Here is a 25,396-nt window from a genome sequence, read left to right on the forward strand (position 1 = left end):
CAGCGGCACAGAGATGAAATGTCCACACAGGTAGGCTGCCTCCTATGGTGTAATCGGGTAGTGGTGTCAAAAAAGGGCAAGGACACTTTCATTAGTGGCCTCCACAGTACCCACCCAGGCATTGTAATGATGAAAGCGATAGCCAGATCCCATATGTGGTGGCCCAGTATCGATGCAGACTTAGAATCCTGCATGCACAAATGTGACACGTGTTCACAGGACCAGCAATGCACCCAGGGAAGCGCCACTAAGTTTATGGTCCTGGCCCTCCAAACCGTGGTCCAGGGTCCATGTCAACTATGCAGGCCCATTCTTGGGAAGAATGTTCCTTGTGATTGTCGATGCGTACTCCACATAGATTGAATGTGAGATAATGTCGGCAAGCACGTCCGCTGCCACCATTGAAAGCCTGCGGGCCATGTTTGCCACGCACGGCCTGCCTAATGTCCTTGTGAGTGACAATGGGCCGTAGTTCACCAGTGCCAAATTCAAAGAGTTCATGACCCGCAATGGGATCAAACATGTCACATCTGCCCCGTCCAATGGTCAGGCAGAGCGAGCAGTGCAAACAATCAAGCAGAGCTTGAAGAGGGTAACTGAAGGCTCACTGCAGACTCGCCTATCCCGCTTAGTTCCCGCACAAGACCCCACTCACTCACTGGGGTATCCCCCGCTAAACTGCTCATGAAAAGGGCACTTAAGACAAGGCTCTCGTTAGTCCACCCTGATCTACACGAACAGGTAGGGAGCAGGCGGCTTCAACAGAATACATATCATGATCGCGCAAATGTGTCACGTGAAATCGAGATTAATGATCCTGTATTTGTGTTGAATTATGGACAAGGTCCCAAGTGTCTTCCCGGCACTGTCTTGGCCAAAGCGGGGAGTAGGGTGCTTCTGGTCAAACTTTCAAATGAACTCACCCGCAGAAAACACTTGGACCAAACCAAATTCAGATTCACGGACTATCCAGAATAACCCACAATAGACTCTACCTTTTTCGACCCTCCAACACACACACAAGTGGTAACTGACCCAGCGGTTGACCATGAAGCAGAACCCATCACCTGCAGCAGCCCAGCAGGACTCACCACACCAGGCAGCCCAGCAAGGCCAGCTTCGCAGCAGCCCAGCGAGGGCTCAACAAACGACGCACTAAAACCAGCATTTGCACCGAGACGATCAACCAGGGAAAGGAAGGCCCCAGATCGACTCACATAAATAGTTACACTGTTGACCTGAGAGGGGAGTGTTGTTATATATGTAAACCTGTAACTACCTTGTTTAACCACCAGAGGGCTCATCCCCTGAAGTCCCAAGGGATCCCACAATCCCTTGGGAGCACCTGTACCTAAGGAAGCCTCACAGGCTGGAGAGCTGTAATAAAGGACTACGGTCACACATTACTTTAAGCTTACAGTATCTGGTAAGATTCCTTATTCAAGACATAATACTATCCATTGAAGCTTTTTCTGGGATGTTGCTCATGCTCACCAATCAGTTCCTAGGAGCCACAGGTGAGAGCTGAGTGTTGTGCGGAGACCAATATCCAGGCACTCAAGAATCTGTCAAGAGATCAGCTACCCCAGAATCAGAAGTGCTATCCTATACAAAAATCCTAAACAGTGCTTGTTTTTATGTAGCTAGTAAAAGTAGCTTGTAAACTATCTCTCCTCATCCTTCTTGACTTGTCTGCAGCCTTTGACACTGTTGACCACTCTATTCTCCTCCAATGTCTATCCACCATCGTCCAGCTGGGTGGGACTGCACTCGCCTGGTTCCATTCTTATCTGTCTAATTGTAGCCAAAGAACCCTCTTCAAAGGCTTCTCTTCCCACTCCTGCATCGTTGCCTCTGGTGTCCCCCCAATGATCTATCTTTGGCCCCATCTTATTTTTCATCTACATGATGCCTCTCGGCGACATCATCCGAAAACACAGCATCAGTTTCCACATGTACGCTGACAACACCCAGCTCTACCTCACCACCACTTCTCTCGACCCCTCCACTGCATCTAAATTGTCAAACTACTTTTCCGATATTCAGTACTGAATGAGCAGAAATTTCCTCCAACTAAATATTGGGAAGACTAAACCATTGTCTTTGGTCCCCGCCACAAACTCCATTCCCTAGTAACTAACTCCATTCCTCTCCCTGGCAACTGTCTGAGGCTGATCCAGACTGTTCGCAACCACGGTGTCATATTTGACCCTGAGATGTGCTTTTGACCACATATCCGCACCATTACTAAGACAGCCTATTTCCACCTCTGTAACATCGTGTGACTCTGCCCGCCTCAATTCATCTTCTGCAGAAACCTTCATCCATGACTTTGTTATCTCTAGACTTGACTATTGCAATGCTCTCCTGGCCGGTCTCCCATGTTCTACTTTCTGTAAACTTAAGTTCATCCAAAACTCTGCTGCCTATGTCTTAACTCACACCAAGTTCTGTTCACCCATCGCCCCTGTGTGGCTGACATACATTGGCTCCTGGTTAAGCAACACCTTGATTTTAATATTCTTATCCTTGTTTCCAAATCACTATATGGCCTCGCCCCTTCCTATCTTGAACATCCCTGATTATAATCGCTCAACCATAGGTGGCCGTGCCTTCTGTTGTCTGGGCCCTAAGCCCTGGAACTTCCTCCCTAAACCTCTCTCTCTACCTCTCTTTCCAACTTTACGACTCTCCTTAAAACCTACCTCTCTGTTCAAGCTTTTAGTCATTTACCCTAATATCTCCTTACGTAGCTCGGTGTCAAATTTTGGGATGTTTTTCTATGTTAAAGGCGATGTATAAATACAAGTTGGAGGTCAAGTGATCATTTTTATTTATAGTTATGAGTACTACACATGCTGCAAATTATGGAATGCAGGTTGTCATGTTTCAGGATGTTCTGACCATTTTCCACAGAAAACATTTGAAAATATGAATTACATTTGAAGTGAAGACATGTTGTATTGATTGAAAACAGCAAATCACATCATAAATGTGACTGATGCCACTGAACCCCAGAAGCTACTTGCAGCCAGCCTGATTCCCTAAAATAGGGCTTTAAATATGGTTCGTGTTTTCATATAGTTTTTCCTTCTATCACTGGCCTTGTACCCACTATTGTGATGCATAATGTGTACCATTTTATTCCGTTTCAGCATGCTGTGAACTACCTGAAAGTGGCCTACATGCCTCCTGTACAGGATATCGGGCCAGACCCACAAGACCTTCACTTTTTCTTCTCAGTCAGTAATCAACATGGTGGCACTTTAGCTGGCTTCTGCTTCAATATTACAGTTCTTCCGGTCGACAATCAAGCTCCAGAGGTAGGCACTTTAATGTTAAGCTGCCAATGCAGTTACTGGGGGTCGATAATGGGCCGAAAATTGCGGTCGGAGGCTTCCTTCGTACGAACGCCTCTGATCCAAGAAAAATCTACAAAACCACCTGGTGGTCCTGGAGGAACATAGGATTCGAGCCTGAGGCCTTCATTCACTGCACAGCATACGGGTAGATATCTTCCATGTACGGACACATCTGTTGGAGTCACATGGGCCTGGACCACCAATCACTATGTAGTGTTCTCATTAATAAAAATGGGAGCTCTGTTTGTACGGGCTCCCTTACTATCAATGAGAAAAATCCCTAAAACATCGAAACACAGCACAATAAATTAAAAAAACTCCTCACATATTTCAAATTAATTGAAATTAAATGTAATTAAATGTTTTAGGAAAAATAATATTTTGGGAAATTTTTTTAATGTGATTTAATAGGGTTAAAAATAAACTTACCTTAATGGACAGAATTTTTAAAATAAAAATGAATGAGTAAATTTAATTTTTCTATATTTTATAAGTATTACGCTGGTAAAAGTAAGCTATGCGCCTGCTTTTACCAGGCATTAGAGTTTGAAGGACATTCGCTGGGCAAGAGTTGGGAAAATAGCCCAATCTCTCCCGCGCGGATGTCTTTCCTGCGGGGATGCGTAGAAATCTGTCTGAAGAAATTTTGACAGATCAGAAAAGCCAGTTCTCGGTGCGTGCGCATTGCGCCCCAAGAACCAGCTTTTGCTAAGCCTCATCAGGTGCATGCGCACTCTGTACGGGCCCAGCGAGGCTGCAATTTTAGGCCCATTAACTTTAGGGCAAGCAACCGGCAAAGCACGCTGGCCAATTGCTAACATCCATGGCTAAGAGGCGGCTACAATTTTGAGGAAGCCACCTCATTAGCAATGGGCCTGTGAGTTGTGGGACGTCAAACAGAGGTCCCAATGCAGCTCGCCAAATTGCAGCCACCTCAGCTGCCAGCAAGCTAATTGCGGCAGATCACGATCACAGTGGCTCTGGGATCAGGACGGTAGGAGCGCAGATTATTTTTGTGGGGCTCAGGGGATTACTCGTGCTCCTCCAAGCCCCACAAAAATAATTTCAAATGTTCCTTGGCTGGACCCCTTAGCTCCATTGCCCGTGCATAATAATGGGGGCATGGTGCACACCCCAACCAATTCCCACCTAAATTGGGGTCCTAGGACCCTGATTTGCATAGTACCTGAGACAGGCGGGTGTTTTGGACACCCAGTGTTAAGTACCTTTCAAAATGTCTCCTCTTTGTCAGTTTCAATGCGGCGGTATCTCTACCGACCCCATTATGAGTCAGTTTCTGCCCGATTAACGCTTGGTGATAGAAGTGAAAATTGACCACACCAGTGTTATATTCTTTTTATTCTATATATCAGCTGTGGGCTCCGTGGGTAGCACACTCACCTCTGAGTCAGAAGTTTGTGGGTTCAAGTCCCACTCCAAAGACTTGAACACAGAAATCTAGGCTGACACACCAGAGGAGTGCTGCTCTGTCAGAGGTGCTGTCTTTCAGATGAGACGTTAAACCAACCCTGACTGCTCTCTCAGATGGAGGTAAAAGATCCCATGGCACTATTTTGAAGAAAAGCAGGGGAGTTATCCATGGTATCCTGGCCAAAATTTATCCATTAATCAACATCACTAAAAACAGACTATCACATTGCTGTTTGTGGGAGCTTGCTGTGCACAAATTGGCTGTCGTATTTCCCTCCATTACAACAGTGACTACACTTCAAAAACTATTTAATTGGCTGTGAAGCGCTTTGGGATTTCCAGTGGTCATGAAAGACGCTGTCTTTCTTTCTTTTCTATGGTCATTGATGGTTTGACGAGACATGGACTAGTTGAGACCAGGTACACAAGTTTCCCTGGAGCATAAACACATTCGCCCTCAGCACACTGGTAGAAGACTATGTGCACCCGCTAGCAGAGGTATGATTAGATGGGCAGCCTCTGTTCCCCCTCACACTGATCAGACACTAGCTGTGCCATGAAGTGTTATGTATGTAACTATGTAATACTTGCTACTGGAGGGAGCGACTGGTGGAGTCCTAATGGTCACCTGCACACATGTGCAGGGCCAGTATAAAAGGTTGGCTGCCTTGTTGTTTAGGCACTCTGGAGTTGTAATAAAGAAAACTGAGGTCACATTAAGTTTAGCTCACAGTACTCAGCCTCGTGGAGTTCTTCTATACACAACAGGAAGTATCAGCAGATACTCTGCTACTAGGATGTTGGGCTTTGGTCATGCTTGCCACATAAAGAACTGACTGTACAATACTATTCATCCATCTTTCATTTCAATTGTTCCAACTCTAGTTGGAGGCTAGTTACCCACCATCTGCTATGGTGGTGATTATGATGGACAATAAGAATGCAGTTAAAACATGGATCTATTGTTCCTGTGTACATGCATTGTTATATATTCTTAAAAAGTCTGGCTAATCCAAACCCAAGATGATCCATTTCATCAAACTTTGTCCAATTATGGGTATGCACAAATTCTCAATCCACTACCGCACCTATCCACCGATGCACGAGAATATAAACACACACTAAGACAACAGGGATTGGGGCTTCCTGTCTAAATCAGATAAATTGCTACAAAATTATTACAGATATTAATTCGTCAGGCTTAATTAATTTGCCTCCAGTGACACATGGCAGTGTATCAGCTACTGTCTTGCGCCGACATTAATCACATGGACTGAGGGACATTACTGAAGGACAGACTAACCTGAACCCAGAATGAACTCAATTTCAGAACATTTTGAGTTTTTAAGAATTACCCAAAATAACCAACTTGTTTCGCTTGAGGTTTTGGCTTTTGAGTCATTACTGCCAAGATTTGTCATATCAGGAGTACAAACGCAGATTATGATGTTGGGTTATATATTATGCAGCAATTCCCAGCATTATAACAACATTTATCTGTACTATTGGCCCTTTTTGTTAGTTCATATATCAGATGAGCTTTGTCTTAACTGCTGTTGCATCCATTCACATGATTTAACCACCTCCATGTTGAAAAGGCTCTTACTGTGGAGGCTGTTGGACTCCATGGTCAGAGATTACATTTTAACACAGTACAAAAATGACATAACCACCAGATATTATGTAAAAGGAAGAGTTAAGTTGAGTAGGCTGTGAGTTGTAACATAACCTCCATTCGGCTAAAATATAACGACTTTCTCTGGCCTCACTGGGCTACATGCCAGAATATTCACTCTCTTGTACTGTTGATTAATAGACCCTGAACTTTCTCCAATCTCCTGCTGTGACTTTGGCAGATGATTGACAACCACCTCCTATCTGCCCGCCCGCACCGCCCCCCCCTCCACCCCGCCTCCCTCCCACCCCTGCACAAGAAATGGCTGTTTTTAGACATTTGTTATTTCTTTAGAAGGTTCTGCCAATCTCCCACTGGAGAACCTCCATGGAAATTCTAGGCAGTCATTTCTTTACACTTCAGAAACAACTGATGGAAATGTAAAATTGTTTTTCTCTTTCTTTTCAGATATTTACAAACCAGCTGAATGTTGAGGAAGGAGGGACAGATCAGATTACTGTGGACCATGTGCTGGTGACTGATGTTGACACCAAGGAGGACCGTATCAGGGTTATGCTTCAAAAGAAACCAGGACATGGAGAGGTAGAAGTGGATGGAGTGCCCATGATCGAAGGGAACATGTTCACTTTAGAAGATCTCAGAAAATTCAAAGTTAGGTGAGAAATCTTTGCTAGCATATGGTGTACCATTAACAATTTTACTGGGCAGTAGTCACCAGAGATACTATTGGCAGAAATAGTTTGAGGAAGACTGGTAGGTTTCATATCCGTTTCACATCTGGAAACCGGAGTTTGAATCTAGCCCAGTCCGATGGGGTGAAAGTTTCTTCTCTCTGCCTGGTATAAGAGTGTTTAGTGAATTGTGAGAGCATCTCAGCCCAGCTCCTAATTACTGAGAATCACAGCACAGAATTGGTTCATCGTCCAACATAATTTGGCACTGAAATGATAGTATCAGTTACAGGGGCTACAAAAATGGCTGGTATTTAAAGTGAAAACATTTAAAATATCATAAATTGACTTGTCAAACCTAAGGAAGTGTTCAGTACACAATGCTAATGTTCAAAAGCTTGTCTGCATTACCCTAATGTGTACACTCTTTATAGTATCTCAGTTGATAACTATGGATTGTGAAATGTAAGGATAAAGGGTTCAAAGTTCTAGCAGAACTGGTAAATAATAATCAGACAATCGATGTCAGTATTTACAGGGGCCCATCAATGGAAGTATGAAATCTTTTTTGGAGAATGATGAACTTTATTGGTGCATGAATTGCTCCAGTTGTGAACACATCTGCTGTGGTATTGAAACATTGCACAGAAAATGAATGTGGAATATTTAAATATATTTGTACAAGTACTGTGTACAGTTGCAATGAAGGTAGTTATATATTATGGGGGAGAAATTGGGGTCATTTGTGCCTCCCGATAACGCTCCTGACTTTGCGACTGGGCAGGGCGCCACTAACGACTCCCGCTAAATTCGGCAGGAGTTTAGCGCCGGTACTACGCCATAGCCCCACATCTCCTGCGCTTGGAGATCGCGATGTCATCGCCGTGTGCATCGCCCTGTTGGCGCTCCGGCACTTGGCTGCTGCTGGAAAGAAACCTCCTGTTTCACTTCCCGCTCCGGTGCCACTTTGGTCACAGGGTCAGTGCCGCGATTGCTCAGCCTGGTACTCTGCTTGAGTGCCAGGCTGATCACGCAGCACCCCCGCTCCCTGGTGGTCCAGCCAGGTGGGTTTTTATTCTGCTTGGGCCCTTCCCTTTAACTCAGGGAAGAGCCCTCGTATGCGGCAGCGCTATGCGGCCCAGTGCGTAGAGCTGCTGAGCCGTGTGTCCCGCTCCCGCCCTAGAAAGGAAGTGGAGCACTAAATCAAGTGCTCCACTTCCTTTCGGGGGCGGTAACCCCAATTTATCGCGAGGGACGAGACTTCTGCGCCTGGCGCAATGCTACATGCCTTGCGAGTATTTTCTGAGCCTCTGCATATTTGTTTTATTGCACCAGGGAAAATGTACTTCACCAATGATATTTTGTCCTGGGATGTTAATTTTCACACTTTTGTAGCTTTTTGTATCCTTTCTGCCAGTTTTACAATCCTATTTAAATGTGGATTTAAACTCTTCACACTACTGAATGCAAAAACGATGATGACTATGAGTCGTACAATCACTATTACTCACGTGGACGGTCATTTAACAACAACTTAACATAATAAAATGCTCCAAGGTGCTTCATCTCCGTAACATCACCCGACTCCACCCTGGTCTCAGCACATTTGAAGGGGAGGGGGACGGTACCCGAGGAGAGGGAACCGTTTTCAATATTTTGAGGAGAGAGGTGATGACAGCAGATATGAGGGAGAGGGGAACAGTACCTGAGGAGAGCGAACCATTAACAAAGTCAGCTAACATGGGAGCCAAAAAAGGAAGTTGGGGGGTCAGCAGTTTAGTGGGAATAGGGTTGAGGGAACAGGAAGTGTGTCTCATGGACAAGATGAGCTCGGAGAGGTCATGAGGGGAGATCGGAGAGAAACTGGAGAAAGATGTGAGGTAAGGGCGAGGGTAAGGTTTGGGGTAAGTTTGGCCCGGTGGGTTAGGGGAACCGAGGGAAGCGGCGGAGGGCAGCTGAACGGATGGTCTCAATCTTAGTGACAAAGAAGTTCACAAGCTCCTCACACTTGTTGGAGCTGAGTGTGGAGGAGGCAGGGAGAGGGGGTTAAGGAGACAGTTTGTAGTGGAGAAGAGAAGCTGGAGGTTATCTGGATCCTGGAACTGAAGAGAAGGACCCGATACTGCTTTATGTGGTCCAGTCAGAATGACTAAACCAGTTGTCTGCCATGATCATACAAGTTTGTGTTCCTTGGACAAAAGGGAGCGGAATTGAAGATGAATGACCAGGGTGATAGAGGGCAATGGTTTTAATGCAGACAAGGGTGACGGTGAGGGTGTGATTGAGCAGATCGGTGGCTGCAGAACTGTCGTGGTGAATGGAGGGCCAAAGGCGGGACAGTTGGAATTTGAGAGTGCAGTTATAATTGACTTGGGGGCAAGTTTTTCCAAGGGCGGACATATAAGGAAGTGGGGTTGGGAGGGGGAAGGGGGATGTGGGTGGAGAGCGATACGAGGAAGTGATCAGAGACGGCTTTATTTGTGATTGACATGATGGGAGTAGAGAGGCCAGGAGAGATGGCAAGGTCTAGGGGATGGCCGTGGATACGGGTAGGGGACGTTATATGGAGGGAGTGATTGAGAGGATAGGAGGACAGTGATCTCAGTGGAGAGGGAGCATGATGAGTTGAGATAGAGATTGAAATCACCAAGAATGAGAAGTCGCTCAGACCAGAGGCTGTGGGAGGAGAGCAATGAAGATAGCTCAGTGAGAAACTTGGCATGGTACTTGGGTGGGTGGTAGAGAACGAGGATTTTAAGTGAGAGGCGAGAGTGGTGGAACAAGGTGAGATGCTCAAAGGTGCAAGAGGAGTAGGGGAACAGACCAAGGTGCTATTTGCTGATGAGAGCCACACTGCCACTGCAGCAGTTAGGGCGGGGTAAGTGGTGGAAGGTATAGCCAGGCGGGGAGGCTTTATTTATGGGGAAGGAGTCATCACCCATGATGTCAATACAGTCATCCACAAGAAGTTCATGGATGGCAAGTGCCTTGTTCACAAGTGAATGGACATTCCGGAGGGAGATGCAGAGAGTGCGGGGGTGGGAGGGTAATAGTCAATCCACTGGTAGAGTCCACAAGGTCCACGTTGAGAGGGGTAAATGGGATGGGAAGGAGATTGGCAAATTTGCCATCAGTGGGCATGTTGGGGCAGTTGGAGTTGCTGCTCATAAGGAGGCAGTGAGGAGTACGTCGATGGGCCCTGCGGAGGATGCTGAGATAGGTACAGAGGGAAGCTATAGGCCTATCTAAGGGGGTGTCACACCTGGGGTGGTAGCAAGAGAGTAGGAAGGTCGAGGAGTGCTGAAGGGTTGGGACAGGAATTTGGGAGGGCAGAGTAGCCGAGAGGGAAGAAATGAAAGGAGGCATGATGAAAGGAAAGAGGAGGCCTAGGAGGGGTACATAGAAACATAGAAACATAGAAAATATGTGCAGGAGTAGGCTATTCGGCCCGTCAAGCCTGCACCACCATTCAATAAGATCATGGCTGATCATTCCCTCAGTACCCCTTTCCTGCTTTCTCTCCATACCCCTTGATCCCTTCAGCCGTAAGGGCCATATCTAACTCCCTCTTGAATATTTCCAATGAACTGGCATCAACAACTCTCTGCAGTCGGGAATTTCACAAGTTAACAACTCTCTGAGTGAAGAACTTTCTCCTCATCTCAGTCCTAAATGGCCTACCCCTTATCCTATGACTGTGTCCCCTGGTTCTGGACTTCCCCATCATCGGGAACATTCTTCCCGCATCTAACCTGTCCAATCCCGTCAGAATCTTATAAGTATCTATGGGATCCCCTCTCATCCTTCTAAATTCCAGTGTATAAAGGATCCAGTCTCTCCTCATATGTCAGTCCCGCCATCCCGGGAGTCAGTCTGGTGAACCTTCGCTGCACTCCCTCAATAGCAAGAACATACTTCCTCAGATTAGGAGACCAAAACTGAACACAATATTCTAGGTGAGGCCTCACCAAGGTCCTGTACAACTGCAATAAGACCTCCCTGCTCCTATACTCAAATCCCCTAGCTATGAAGGCCAACATACCATTGCCTTTTTCACCGCCTGCTGTACCTGCATGCCAACTTTCAATGACTGATAAACCATGACACCCAGGTCTCGTTGCACCTCCCCCTTTCCTAATCTGCCACCATTCAGATAATATTCTGCCTTCGGGTTTTGCCCGCAAAGTGGATAACCTCACATTTATCCACATTATACTGCATCTGCCATGCATTTCCCCACTCACCTAACCTGTCCAAGTCATCCTGCAGCCTTTTAGCGTCCTCCTCACAGCTCATACTGCCACCCAGTTTAGTGTCATCTGCAAACTTGGAGATATTACACTCAATTCCTTCATCTAAATCATTAATGTATATTGTAAAGAGCTGGTGTCCCAGCACTGAGCCCTGCGGCACCCCACTAGTCGCTGCCTGCCATTCTGAAAAGGACCCGTTTATCCCGACTCTGCTTCCTGTCTGCCAACCAATTCTCTATCCACGTCAGTACATTACCCCCAATACCATGTGCTTTGATTTTGCACACTAATCTCTTGTATGGGACCTTGTCAAAAGCATTTTGAAAGTCCAAATACACCACATCCACTGGTTCTCCCTTGTCCACTATACGAGTTACATCCTCAAAAATTTCCAGAAGATTTGTCAAGCATGATTTCCCTTTCATAAATCCATGCTGACTTGGACCGATCCTGTCACTGCTTTCCAAATGTGCTGCTATTTCATCTTTAACAATTGATTCCAACATTTTCCCCACTACTAATGTCAGGCTAACCGGTCTATAATTACCCGTTTTCTCTCTCCCTCCTTTTTTAAACAGTGGTGTTACATTAGCTACCCTCCAGTCCATAGGAACTGATCCAGAGTCGATAAACTGTTGAAGAATGATCACCAATGCATCCACTATTTCTAAGACCACTTCCTTAAGTACTCTGGGATGCAGACTATCAGGCCCCAGGGATTTATTGGCCTTCAATCCCATCAATTTCCCTTGCACAATTTCCCGCTTTATAAGGATATCCTTCAGTTCCTCCTTCTCATTAGACCCTCGGTCCCCGAGTATTTCCGGAAGGTTATTTGTTTCTTCCTTCGTGAAAACAGAATCAAAGTATTTGTTTAACTGGTCCGCCATTTCTTTGTTCCCCATTATAAATTCACTTGAATCTGACTGCAAGGGATCTACGTTTATTTTCACTAATCTTTTTCTCTTCACATATCCATAGAAGCTTTTGCAGTCAGTTTATATGTTCCCAGCAAGCTGCCTCTCATACTCTCTTTTCCCCCTCCTAATTAAACCCTTTGTCCTCCTCTGCTGTATTACAAAATTCTCCCAGTCCTCAGGTTGCTGCTTTTTCTGGCCAATTTATATGCCTCTTCCTTGGATTTAACACTATCCTTAATTTCCCTTGTTAGCCACCTTCCCCGTTTTATTTTTTTACTCCAGACAGGGATGTTCAATTGTTGAAGTTCATCCATATGATTTTTAAATGTTTGCCATTGCCTATCCACCGTCAACCCTTTAAGTTTCATTCGCCAGTCTATTCTAGCCAATTCACGTCTCATACCATCGAAGTTACCTTTCCCCAAGTTCAGGACCCTAGTCTCTGAATTAACTGTGTCACTCTCCATCCTAAAAAAGAATTCTACCATATTATGGTCACTCTTCCCCAAGGGGCCTCGCACAACAAGATTGTTAATTAGTCCCTTCTCATTACACATCACCCAGTCTTGGATGGCCAGCTCTCTAGTTGGTTCCACGACATATTGTTCTAGAAAACCATCCCTAATACACTCCAGGAAATCCTCCTCCACCGCATTGCTATCAGTTTGATTAGCCCAGTCAATATGTTGATTAAAGTCGCCCATGATTACTGCAGTACCTTTATTGCACGCATCCCTAATTTCTTGTTTGATGCCATCCCCATCCTCACTACTACTGTTTGGTGGTCTGTACACAACTCCCACTAGTGTTTTCTGTCCTTTGGTATTCCGTAGCTCCACCCATACATATTCCACATCATCCAAGATAATGTCCTTCGTTACTATTGCATTAATTTCCTCTTTAACCAGCAACGCCACCCCACCTCCTTTTCCTTTCTGTCCATCCTTCCTAAATGTTGAATACCCCTGGATGTTGAGTTCCCAGCCTTGGTCACCCTGGAGCCATGTCTCCGTGATGCCAATTACATCATATCCGTTAATTGCTATCTGCGCAGTTAATTCGTCCATCTTATTCCAAATACTCGTCGCATTGAGGCACAGAGACTTCAGGCTTGTCTTTTTAACACCCTTTGTCCCTTTAGGATTTTGCTGTAATGTGACCCTTTTTGCTTTCTGCCTTGGGTTTCTCTGCCCTCCACTTTTACTTTTCTTCTTTCTATCTTTTGCTTCTGCCTCCATTCTACTTCCCTCTGTCTCCCTGTATAGGTTCCCACCTCCTGCCATATTAGTTTAACCCCTCCCCAACAGCACTAGCAAACACTCCTTCTAGGACATTGGTTCCGGTGCTGCCCAGGTGCAGACCGTCCGCTTTGTACTGGTCCCACCTGCCCCAGAACTGGTTCCAATATCCCAGGAATTTGAATTCCTCCCTTCTGCACCACTCCTCAAGCCACATATTCATCTGGGCTATCCTGCGATTTCTACTCTGACTAGCACGTGGCACTGGTAGCAATCCTGAAATTACTACTTTTGAGGTCCTACTTTTTAAATTAGCTCCTAGCTCCCTAAATTCATCTTGTAGGACCTCATCCCGTTTTTTACCGATAACGTTGGTACCTGTATGCACCACGACAACTGGCTGTTTACTTTGGTTCTGTCTTCACTAATAACCTTCCTAAAATACTAGGGGACCGAGGGTCTAACGAGAAGGGGGGACTGAGGGAAATCTTTATTAGTCAGGAAATGGTGTTAGGGAAATTGAACGGACTGCAGGCCGATAAATCCCCAGGGCCTGATAATTTACATCCCAGAGTACTTAAGGAAGTGGCCCTCGAAATAGTGGATGCATTGGTGGTCATTTTCTAACATTCCATGGATTCTGGTTCAGTTCCTATGGATTGAAGGGTAGCTAATGTAACACCACTTTTTAAAAAAGGAGAGAGAAAACAGGGAATTATCGGCCGGTTAGCCTGACATCGGTGGAAAAATGCTGGAATCAATTATTAAAGATGTAATAGCAGCGCATTTGGAAAGCAGCGACAGGATCGGTCCAAGTCAGCATGGATTTATGAAAGGGAAATCATGCTTGACAAATCTTCTCGAGTTTTTTGCAGATCTAATTAGTACAGTGGTAAGGGAGAGCCAGTGGATGTGGTATATTTGGACTTTCACAAGGCTTTTGACAAGGTCCCACACAAGAGATTAATGTGCAAAATTAAGGCACATGGTATTGGGGGTAATGTATTGACGTGGATAGAGAACTGATAGCAGACAGGAAGCAAAGAGTGGGAATAAACGGATCCTTTTCAGAATGTCAGGCAGTGACTAATGGGGTGCCGCAGGTTTCAGTGCTGGGACCCCAGCTATTTACAATATACATTAATGATTAAGACGAAGGAATTGAATGTAATATCTCCAAGTTTGCAGATGACACTAAGCTGGATGGCAGTGCGAGCTGCGAGGAGGATGCTAGGAAGCTGCAGGGGGCTTGGACAGGTTAGATGAGTGGGCAAATGCATGGCAGATGCAGTATAATGTGGATAAGTGTGAGGTTATCCACTTTGGTGGAAAAAACAGGAAGGCAGATTATTATCTGAATGGTGACAGATTAGTAAAAGCGGAGGTGCAACGAGACCTGGGTGTCATGATATGTCAGTCATTGAAGGTAGGTATGCAGCTACAGCAGGCAGTAAAGAAAGCAAATGGCATGCTGGCCTTCACAGCGAGGGGATTTTAGTATAGGAGCAGAGAGGTCTTACTGCAGTTGTACAGGGCCTTGGTGAGATCACACCTTGAGTATTATGTGCCGTTTTGGTCTCCTAATCTGAGGAAGGACATTCTTGCTATTGAGGGAGTGTAGTGAAGGTTCACCAGACTGATTCCTGGGATGGCAGAACTGACATATGAAGAAAGACTGGATCGACTCAGCTTATATTCACTCGAATTTAAAAGGATGAGAGGAGATCTCATAGAAACATATAAAATTCTGACTGGATTGGACAGGTTAAATGCAGGAAGAATGTTCCCGATGTTGGGAACGTCCAGAACCAGGGGTCACAGTCTAAGGATAAGGGGTAAGCCATTTAGGACCGAGATGAGGAGAAACTTCTTCACTCAGAGAATTGTGAACCTGTGGAATTCTCTACCACAGAAAGTTGTTGAGGCCAGTTCGCTTAATATATTCAAAAGGGTGTTAGATGTGCCCTTACAGCTAAAGGGATCAAGGAGTATGGAGAGAAAGCAGGAACGTGGTACTGAAGTTGCATGATCAGCCATGATCATATTGAATGGTTGTGCAGGCTCGAAGGGCCGAATGGCCTACTCCTGCACCTATTTTCTATATTTCTATGTTAATTCTGGTCGCCATATTATAAAAAGGATATAGAGGCACTATAGAGAGTGCAGAGAAGATTTAAAAGGAAGATATCACAAATGCGAGGGTATACATATCAGGAAAGGATGAACAGGCTGGGTCTATTTTCTCTTGCAAAAAGGCTGAGGGTGATCTAATAGAAGTCTTTAAAATTATGAAACGTTTTGATAGAGTGGATACAAAGAGATTGTTTCCATTTGTGGGGAAGAGCTTAACGAGAGGCCATCAATATAAGATAGTCACCAAGAAATCCAATAGGGAATTCAGAAGAAACTTCTTTACCCAGAGAGTGGTGAGAATGTGGAACTCGCTACTATAGGGAGTGGTTGAAGTGAATAGTATAAATGCATTTAAGAGGCTAGACTAGCATATGAGGGAGAAGAGAATAGAGGGTTATGCTGATAGATTTAGATGAGGAAAGATGGGAGGAGGCTTGAGTGGAGCATAAACGCCGGCATGGACTGGTTGGGTCGGATGGCTTGTTTCTGTGCCAGATATCCTTCGTAATCTAATCCCACGATCCTTTTCACTCCCCATACCCTTTAATATCCTAGCCAGTCTAATCCCACTCTCCCACTCACTCTCCATATCATTTAATATCCCGCCTAATTTACAAACACTCACTCCCTATCCCCTTTAATATCCCACCTAATCTAATCCTTCTCCTCACTCCTCATACTCTTATTATCCAATCTAATCTAATTCCACTCTGTCACTCACTCTTCATACCCTTTAATATCCCACCTAATCTAATCCCACTTACTTCCCATACCCTTGAATATCCCATCTAATCTAATCCCATTCACTCCCCATACCCTTTAATATCCCACTGAATCTAATCCAACTTTCCAACTAACTCTTCAAAACTACATCACTGAAATCATACAAAAATTGCTAACCCGGTACCCGCATTTGATGAAGAAAAGGAATTGGACTGGGTGAAGCAGATCTTTGCACTCACACTCTCTCTAGTACCTTCTCAATCACCAACTAACTTGGCTAACTTTGGGACTATAAATTCAATTAAGGAAAACAGCGGCAATGGTGCTTACCTAGGAAGTACCAAAATACAAAATAGGTTTCAAGTGCATAGGCATGATATAAACACCTACACCTGATGTTGTAAAAAGGACCCACATGATGTCTAGTGCATGCATGAACCTGAACAGAGGGACTATCCGCCAAAGTCATTTCTTGGAATGTGTTCACCTGTTACTTCTACCGGTTGGCCAGGTCTCAGCCCAATGATTTTGGGCCCCTGATATATATGTTTGCAGGGTCTTGTCTGTGGTGACGAGACCTCAAACATGATGAAGATAGTACCAGTTGCCCAGGCAGGAAGACAGGATAAGCCGCCAAACCTTCAGGCACTATTATAAATGGGTGCAGCAGTACAGAATCATTGCTGAATGTAGTGCCTTCCAACAAAACCTTTAATTGCCATGGGGTAAAGTGGCACCTTCTCAAACCCCCTATGCACCCTCCTCCACAGCAGGACTTGTTCAATTACTTCTGAACCCGCTATTTCCTCCAAAGAACTTAGGATACAACCCAAACGACTACTTTTCAAACAAAGTCTCTGAAACTCAGAAGTGCACCACAGGTACGTTTCCTCACTCTAGTTCCTGATCCATCGCCTTGACTGCGGACAGTACTGACAGTCACAAGGCACATTGATGTGAGATCTGATGTATATAGAGGCAATGGCCCCAATATTTACCCATGTGTGAGTTCGAAGCAGGAGGGTTGAAGGAGTTATGGTCAGGATATGGGATGGGTTTCCCCGAACACCATGGAGTTTTAACTCCAGGGTGTGTGTTAATTGCTCCTCCAGGTTTCCCGCCCGACAGCCAGCCTGATTGACAGGCAGGTGGGCAACTTGTGGCACATGTCCATAACCATGGAGCAGGTAGGGCTAGTAGTGTTGGGGGACAGAGATGGTGGGGGGGAGCGGCGAGAATGTGGGGGTAGCAAAGAGATCTTGGGGAGACAAAGGAGAGAGAAGATTGTGGAGGGATGGTGGAGAGATCGTGGGGAGGAGACAAGGGAGAGTAAAGATTGTGGAGAGGAGTAGAAATATCATGGGGGGAGAGCAGAGAGATTATGGGGGGCAGAGTGCGACTAGATCATGGGGGTGAGAGGAGAGATCATGGGAGTTGGAGGGGGGGGTCAGGAGATCAGGGTCAGACAGAGTGAGGGGGGATGAGGTGGGTTGGTTTTACAGGGTAAGCATGTTGATCCGGGAGGAAACTAAATGCACTGACCTGATGGATCCGGCCCTTCCTGTCTCCTTTTACCTGCTGCGATTTCCGAGGCCTGGGAAACCTGGCTGACAAGATTTAAAAATAAAAATCTTGTTCAAATGGAGGCACGCAGCCTCATTTAAAAGTTACACCGACAGACCCGCCTCCTACATAAGAACATAAGAAATAGGATCAAGAGTAGGCCATTTGGCCCCTCGATCCTGCTCCGCCATTTAATAAGATCATGGCTAATCTGATCATGGACTCAGCTCCACTTCCCTGCCTGCTCCCCATAACCCTTTATTCCCTTATCGCTCAAAAGTCTATCTATCTCCACCTTAAATATATTAAATGACCCAGCCTCCACAGCGCTCTAGGGCAGAGAATTCCATAGATTTACAACAGAAGAAATTCCTCCTCATGGCAGTTTTAAATGGGCGGCCCCTTATTCTGAGACTATGCCCGCTAGTCTCCTCTGTCCCCTGAGAGCAGATTATTCGCCCACCCCGCATACTGCCTCCGTTAAAACCGGAAATGGCCAGTTTCAAGATGGGTTGCGTTGGATTTCAAATATTTAACACTTTAATTTCGCACCACAACCCAAACCCCCGGTTTTTTGGAGTGAACATGACCTCCGATGTGTCCCAGTAATGAATTTCTCTCACATGGTGCAACATGCACAATGAACCATCTTTGCACTGCATTTTAGGAGCAATTCTGTGGTCTGACACTTCCAGCACGAGGGGCTCCGACAAGAAGAAATTGTGGGTGAATGTCCCTTATGTTAGACTTTATTCTAATCTGACAAATGGGATGTGAATGAAAGAAAAACATTCCCTTTGTTGTGACCAAAGTAAATTAAGGACCGGAGCACATCACTTCTATTTTCCCTTTTTTCCTCTCTCCTTTTTTTCTTCTTTTCTCTGTAGACTATGGATGGTGGAGAGATTGGGGGGGGAGTGGAAATATCATGGGGGGAGGGTAGAGAGATTATGGGGGGCAGAGTGCGACTAGATCATGGCTCTAGTGCCTGAAGGCTCTGTGCCTCAATGCGAGGAGTATTCGGAATAAGGTGGATGAATTAACTGCACAGACAGCAGTTAACGGATATGATGCAATTGGCATCACGGAGACATGGCTCCAGGGTGACCAAGGCTGGGACCTCAACATCCAGGGGTATTCAACATTTAGGAAGGATAGACAGAAAGGAAAAGGAGGTGGGGTGGCGTTGCTGGTTAAAGAGGAAATTAATGCAATAGTAACGAAGGACATTAGCTTGAATGATGTGGAATCTGTATGGGTGGAGCTACGGAATACCAAAGGGCAGAAAACACTAGTGGGAGTTGTGTACAGACCACCAAACAGTAGTAATGAGGATGGGGATGGCATCAAACAAGAAATTAGGGATGCGTGCAATAAAGGTACAGCAGTTATCATGGGTGACTTTAATCTAAATATTGACTGGGCTAACCAAACTGGTAGCAATGCGGTGGGGGAGGATATCCTGGAGTGTATTAGGGATGGTTTTCTAGACCAATATGTAGAGGAACCAACTAGAGAGCTGGCCATCCAAGACTGGGTGATGTGTAATGAGAAAGGACTAATTGACAATCTTGTTGTGCGAGGCCCCTTGGGGAAGAGTGACCATAATATGGTAGAATTCTTTATTAGGATGGAGAGTGACACAGTTAATTCAGAGATTAGGGTCCTGAACTTGGGGAAAGGTAACTTCGATGGTATGAGACGTGAATTGGCTAGAATAGACTGGTGAGTGATACTGAAAGGGTTGACGGTGGATAGGCAATGGCAAACTTTTAAAGATCACATGGATGAACTTCAACAATTGAACATCCCTGTCTGGAGTAAAAAATAAAACGGGGAAGGTGGCTCAACCGTGGCTAACAAGGGAAATTAAGGATAGTGTTAAATCCAAGGAAAAGGCATATAAATTGGCCAAAAAAAGCAGCAATCCTGAGGACTGGGAGAATTTTGTAATACAGCAGAGGAGGACTAAAGGTTCAATTAGGAGCGGGAAAATAGAGTATGAGAGGAAGCTTGCAGGGAACATAAAAACTGACTGCAAAAGCTTCTATAGATATGTAAAGAGAAAAAGATTAGTGGAAATAAACGTAGGTCCCTTGCAGTCAGATTCAGGTGAATTTATAATGGGGAACAAAGAAATGGCGGACCAGTTAAACAAATACTTTGGTTTTGTTTTCACAAAGGAAGACACAAATAACCTTCCGGAAATATTAGGGGTCCGAGGGTCTAGTGAGAAAGAGGAACTGAAGGATATCCTTATAAAGCTTGAAATTGTGCAAGGGAAATTGATGGGATTGAAGGCCGATAAATCCCACGGCCTGATAGTCTGCATCCCAGAGTACTTAAGGAAATGGTCATAGAAATAGTGGATGCATTGGTGATCATTTTCCAACAGTCTATCGACTCTGGATCAATTCCTATGGACTGAAGGGTCGCTAATGTAACACCACTGTTTAAAGAAGGAGGGAGAGAAAAATGGGTAATTATAGATCGGTTAGCCTGACATCAGTAGTGGGGAAAATGTTGGAATCAATCATTTTAAGATGAAATAGCAGCACATTTGGAAAGCAGGGACAGGATCAATCCAAGTCAGCATGGATTTATGAAAGGGAAATCATGCTTGACAAATCTTCTCGAATTTTTTGAGGATGTAACTAGTAGAGTGGACAAGGGAGAACCAGTGGATGTGGTGTATTTGGACTTTCAAAAGGCTTTTGACAAGGTCCCACACAAGAGATTGATGTGCAAAATCAAAGCACATGGTATTGGGGGTAATGTTCTGACGTGGATAGAGAACTGGTTGGCAGACAGGAAGCAGAAAGTCGGGATAAATGGGTCCTTTTCAGAATGGCAGGCAGTGACTAGTCGGGTGCCTCAGGGCTCAGTGCTGGGACCTCAGCTCTTTACAACATACATTAATGATTTAGATGAAGGAATTGAGTGTAATATCTCCAAGTTTGCAGATGACACTAAACTGGATGGTGGTGTGAGCTGTGAGGAGGATGCTAAAAGGCTGCAGGGTGATTTAGACAGGTTAGGTGAGTGGGCAAATGCATGGCAGATGCAGTATAATGTGGATAAATGTGAGGTTATCCACTTTGGGGGCAAAAACATGAAGGCAGATTATTATCTGAATGGCGGCTGATTAGGAAAGGGGGTGGTGCAATGAGACCTGGGTGTCATGGTTCATCAGTCATTGAAAGGTGGCATGCAGGTACAGCAGCTGGTGAAGAAGGCAAATGGTATGTTGGCCTTCATAAGAACATAAGAACATAAGAATTAGGAACAGGAGTCGGCCATCTAGCCCCTCGAGCCTGCTCCGCCATTCAATAAGATCATGGCTGATTTGGTCGTGGACTCAGCTCCACTTACCCGCCCTCTCCCCGTAACCCTTAATTCTCTTATTGGTTAAAAATCTATCTATCTTTGACTTGAAAACATTCAATGAGCTAGCCTCAAATGCTTCCTTGGGCAGAGAATTCCACAGATTCACAACCCTCTGGGAGAAGAAATTCTTTCTCAACTCGGTTTTAAATTGGCTCCTCCGTATTTTGAGGCTGTGCCCCCTAGTTCTAGTCTCCCCTACCAATGGAAACAACCTCTCTGCCTCTATCTTGTCTATCCCTTTCATGATTTTAAATGTTTCTATAAGATCACCCCTCATACTTCTGAACTCCAACGAGTAAAGACCCAGTCTACTCAATCTATCATCATAAGGTAACCCCCTCATCTCCGGAATCAGCCTAGTGAATTGTCTCTGTACCCCTTCCAAAGCTAGTATATCCTTCCTTAAGTAAGGTGACCAAAACTGCACGCAGTACACCAGGTGCGGCCTTACCAATACCTTATACAGTTGCAGCAAGACCTCCCTGCTTTTGTACTCCATCCCTTTCGCAATGAAGGCCAACATTCCATTTGCCTTCCTGATTACCTGCTGCACCTGCAAACTAACTTTTGGGATTCATGCACAAGGACCCCAAGGTCCCTCTGCACCACAGCATGTTGTAATTTCTCCCCATTCAAATAATATTCCCGTTTACTGTTTTTTTTCACAAGGTGGATGACCTCATATTTTCCGACATTGTATTCCATCTGCCAAACCTTAGCCCATTCGCTTAACCTATCCAAATCTCCTTGCAGCCTCTCTGAGTCCTCTACACAACCCGCTTTCCCACTAATCTTAGTGTCATCTGCAAATTTTGTTGCACTACACTCTGTCCCCTCTTCGAGGTCATCTATGTATATTGTAAACAGTTGTGGTCCCAGCACTGATCCCTGTGGCACACCACTAACCACTGATTTCCAACCGGATTTATCCCGACTCTCTGCTTTCTGTTCGCCAGCCAATTCTCTATCCATGCTAATACATTTCCTCTGACTCCGCGCACCTTTATCTTCTGCAGTAACCTTTTGTGTGGCACCTTATCGAATGCCTTTTGGAAATCTAAATACACCACATCAATCGGTACACCTCTATCCACCATGCTCGTTATATCCTCAAAAAATTCCAGTAAGTTAGTTAAACATGATTTCCCTTTCATGAATCCATGCTGCGTCTGCTTGATTGCACTATTCCTATCTAGATGTCCCGCTATTTCTTCCTTAATGATAGTTTCAAGCTATCAAACTAACCGGCCTATAGTTACCTGCCTTTTGTCTGCCCCCTTTTTTAAACAGAGGCGTTACATTAGCTGCTTTCCAATCCGCTGGTACCTCCCCAGAGTCTTGAGAATTTTGGTAGATTATAACGAATGCATCTGCTATAACTTCCACCATCTCTTTTAATACCCTGGGATGCATTTCATCAGGACCAGGGGACTTGTCTACCTTCAGTCCCATTCGCCTGTCCAACACTACCCCCCTAGTGATAGTGATTGTCTCAAGGTCCTCCCTTCCCACATTCCTGTGGCCTGCAAATTTTGGCATGGTTTTTGTGTCTTCCATTGTGAAGACGGAAACAAAATAATTGTTTAAGGTCTCAGCCATTTCCACATTTCCCATTATTAAATCTCTCTTTTCATCTTCTAAGGGACCAACATTTACTTTAGTCACTCTTTTCCATTTTATATATCTGTAAAAGCTTTTACTATCTGTTTTTATGTTTTGCGCAAGTTTACCTTCGTAATCTATCTTCCTTTTCTTTATTGCTTTTTTAGTCATTCTTTGCTGTTGCTTAAAATTTTCCCAATCCTCTAGTTTCCCACTAACCTTGGCCACCTTCTTCGCATTGGTCTTTGATTTGATACTTTCCTTTATTTCCTTGGTTATCCACGGCTGGTTATCCCTTCTCTTGCCGCCCTTCTTTTTCACTGGAATATATTTTTGTTGCGCATTATGAAAGAACTCCTTAAAAGTCCTTCACTGTTCCTCAATTGTGCCACCGTTTAGTCTTTGTTTCCAGTCTACTTTAGCCAACTCTGCCCTCATCCCACTGTAGTCCCCTTTGTTTAAGCATAGTACGCTCGTTTCTGACACAACTTCCTCATCCTCAATCTGTATTACAAATTCAACCATATTGTGATCACTCATTCCGAGAGGATAGGGGATTTGAATATAGGAGCAGGGAGGTCTTGCTGCAGTTGTACAGGGCCTTGATGAGGATTCTCCTGGAATATTGTGTTCAGTTTTGGTCTTCTAATCTGAAGAAGGACGTTCTTGCTATTGAGAGAGTGCAGCGAAGGTTCACCAGACTGATTCCCGGGATGGCGGGACTGACATATGAGGAGAGACTGGATCAACTGGGCCTTTATACACTGGAGTTTAGAAGGATGAGAGGGGATCTCATAGAAACTTACAAGATTCTGATGTGACTGGACAGGTTAGATGCGGGAAGAATGTTCCCGATGATGGGGAAGTCCAGAACCACGGGACATGGTCTAAGGATAAGGGGTAAGCCATTTAAGACTGAGATGAGGAGAAACTTCTTCACTCAGAGAGTTGTTAACCTGTGGAATTCCCTACCGCAGAGAGTTGTTGATGCCAGTTCATTGGGTATATTCAAGAGGGAGTTCGATATGGCCCTTACGGCTAAAGGGATCAAGGGGTATGGAGAGAAAGCAGGAAAGGAGTACTGAGGGATTGATCAGCCATGATCTTATTGAATGGTGGTGCAGGCTCGAAAGGCCGAATGGCCTACTCCTGCATCTATTTTCTATGTTTCTATGTTTCCATATTTCTATTTGTTCAATTGGTCTGCCGTTTCCTTGTTCCCCATTATGAATTCACCTGATTCTGACTGAAAGGGATCTACATTAGTCTTCACTAATCTTTTTCTCTTCACTTATCTGTAGAAGCTTTTGCAGTCAGTTTTTATGTTACCTGCAAGCTTACTCTCATACTCTATTTTCCCCCTCCTAATTAAACCCTTAGTCCTCCTCTGCTGAATTCTAAATTTCTCCCATTCCTCAGTTTTGCTGCTTTTTCTGGCCTATTTATGCCTCTTCCTTGGATTTAACACTATCCATAATTTCCCTTGTTAGCCACGGTTGAGCCTCCTTCCATTTTTTATTCTTACACCTCACAGGGATGTACAATTGTTGTACTTCATCCATGTGATATTTCAATGTCTGCCATTGCCTATCCACCGTCAAACCTTTAAGTATCATTCTCCAGTCTATCCTAGCCAATTCACGTCTCATACCGTCAATGTTTCCTTTCTTTTAGTTCAGGACTCTCGTCTCTGAATAAACTGTGTCACTCTCCATCTTAATGAAGAATTCTACCATATTCTGGTCACTCTTACCAATGAGGCCCTGCACGACCAGATTGCTAATTAATTCTCTCTCGGTACACAAGACCCAGTCTAGGATGGCCTGCTCTCTCATTGGTTCCTCGACATATTGGTTTAGAAAACCATCCCTTATACACTCCAGGAAATCCTCCTCCACAGTATTGCTACCAGTTTGGTTAGCCCAATCAATATGTAGATTAAAGTCACCCATGATAACTGCTGTACCCTTATTGCACGCGGCCCTAATTTCCTGTTTGATGCCATCCCCAACCTCCCTACTACTGTTTGGTGGTCTGTACACAACTCCCACTAACGTTTTCTGCCCTTTGGTGTTTCGCAACTCTATCCATATAGATTCCACATCATCCACGCTAATGTCCTTCCTTACTATTGCATTAATCTCCTCTTTAACCAGTAACTCTACCCCACCTCCTTTTTGTTTCTGTCTGTCCTTCCTGAATATTGAATACCCCTGGATGTTGAGTTCCCAGCCTTGGTTACCTTGGAGCCATGTCTCTGTAATCCCAATTACATCATATCCTTTAACAGCTATCTGCGCAGTCAATTCATCCACCTTATTATGAATGCTCCTCGCATTGAGACTCGGAGCCTTCAGGCTTGTTTTTTTAACACTCGTATGCAGTACCATATGTATGGTCTAACCAAAGTTAACTACAGGCTTATCATAACATCCCTAATATTCAATTTTATACCTCTAAAAATAAACCCTAGTTCT

At 44.8% G+C, this 25,396-nt stretch overlaps 1 protein-coding gene across 1 annotated transcript in view; it reads left to right on the forward strand.

The window, feature by feature from the left end:
• Positions 1-25,396, forward strand: part of frem1a (Fras1 related extracellular matrix 1a) — a 352,151-nt gene that overhangs the window by 130,665 nt on the left and 196,090 nt on the right. Inside the window, 2 exon segments of the mRNA XM_070877990.1 lie at positions 3,156-3,323; positions 6,877-7,085. Of these exon segments, the coding sequence (XP_070734091.1) occupies positions 3,156-3,323; positions 6,877-7,085 (377 nt within the window).

Source organism: Pristiophorus japonicus, chromosome 1 (genome assembly GCF_044704955.1).
Source record: "Pristiophorus japonicus isolate sPriJap1 chromosome 1, sPriJap1.hap1, whole genome shotgun sequence".
Taxonomy (NCBI): Eukaryota; Metazoa; Chordata; class Chondrichthyes; family Pristiophoridae; genus Pristiophorus; species Pristiophorus japonicus.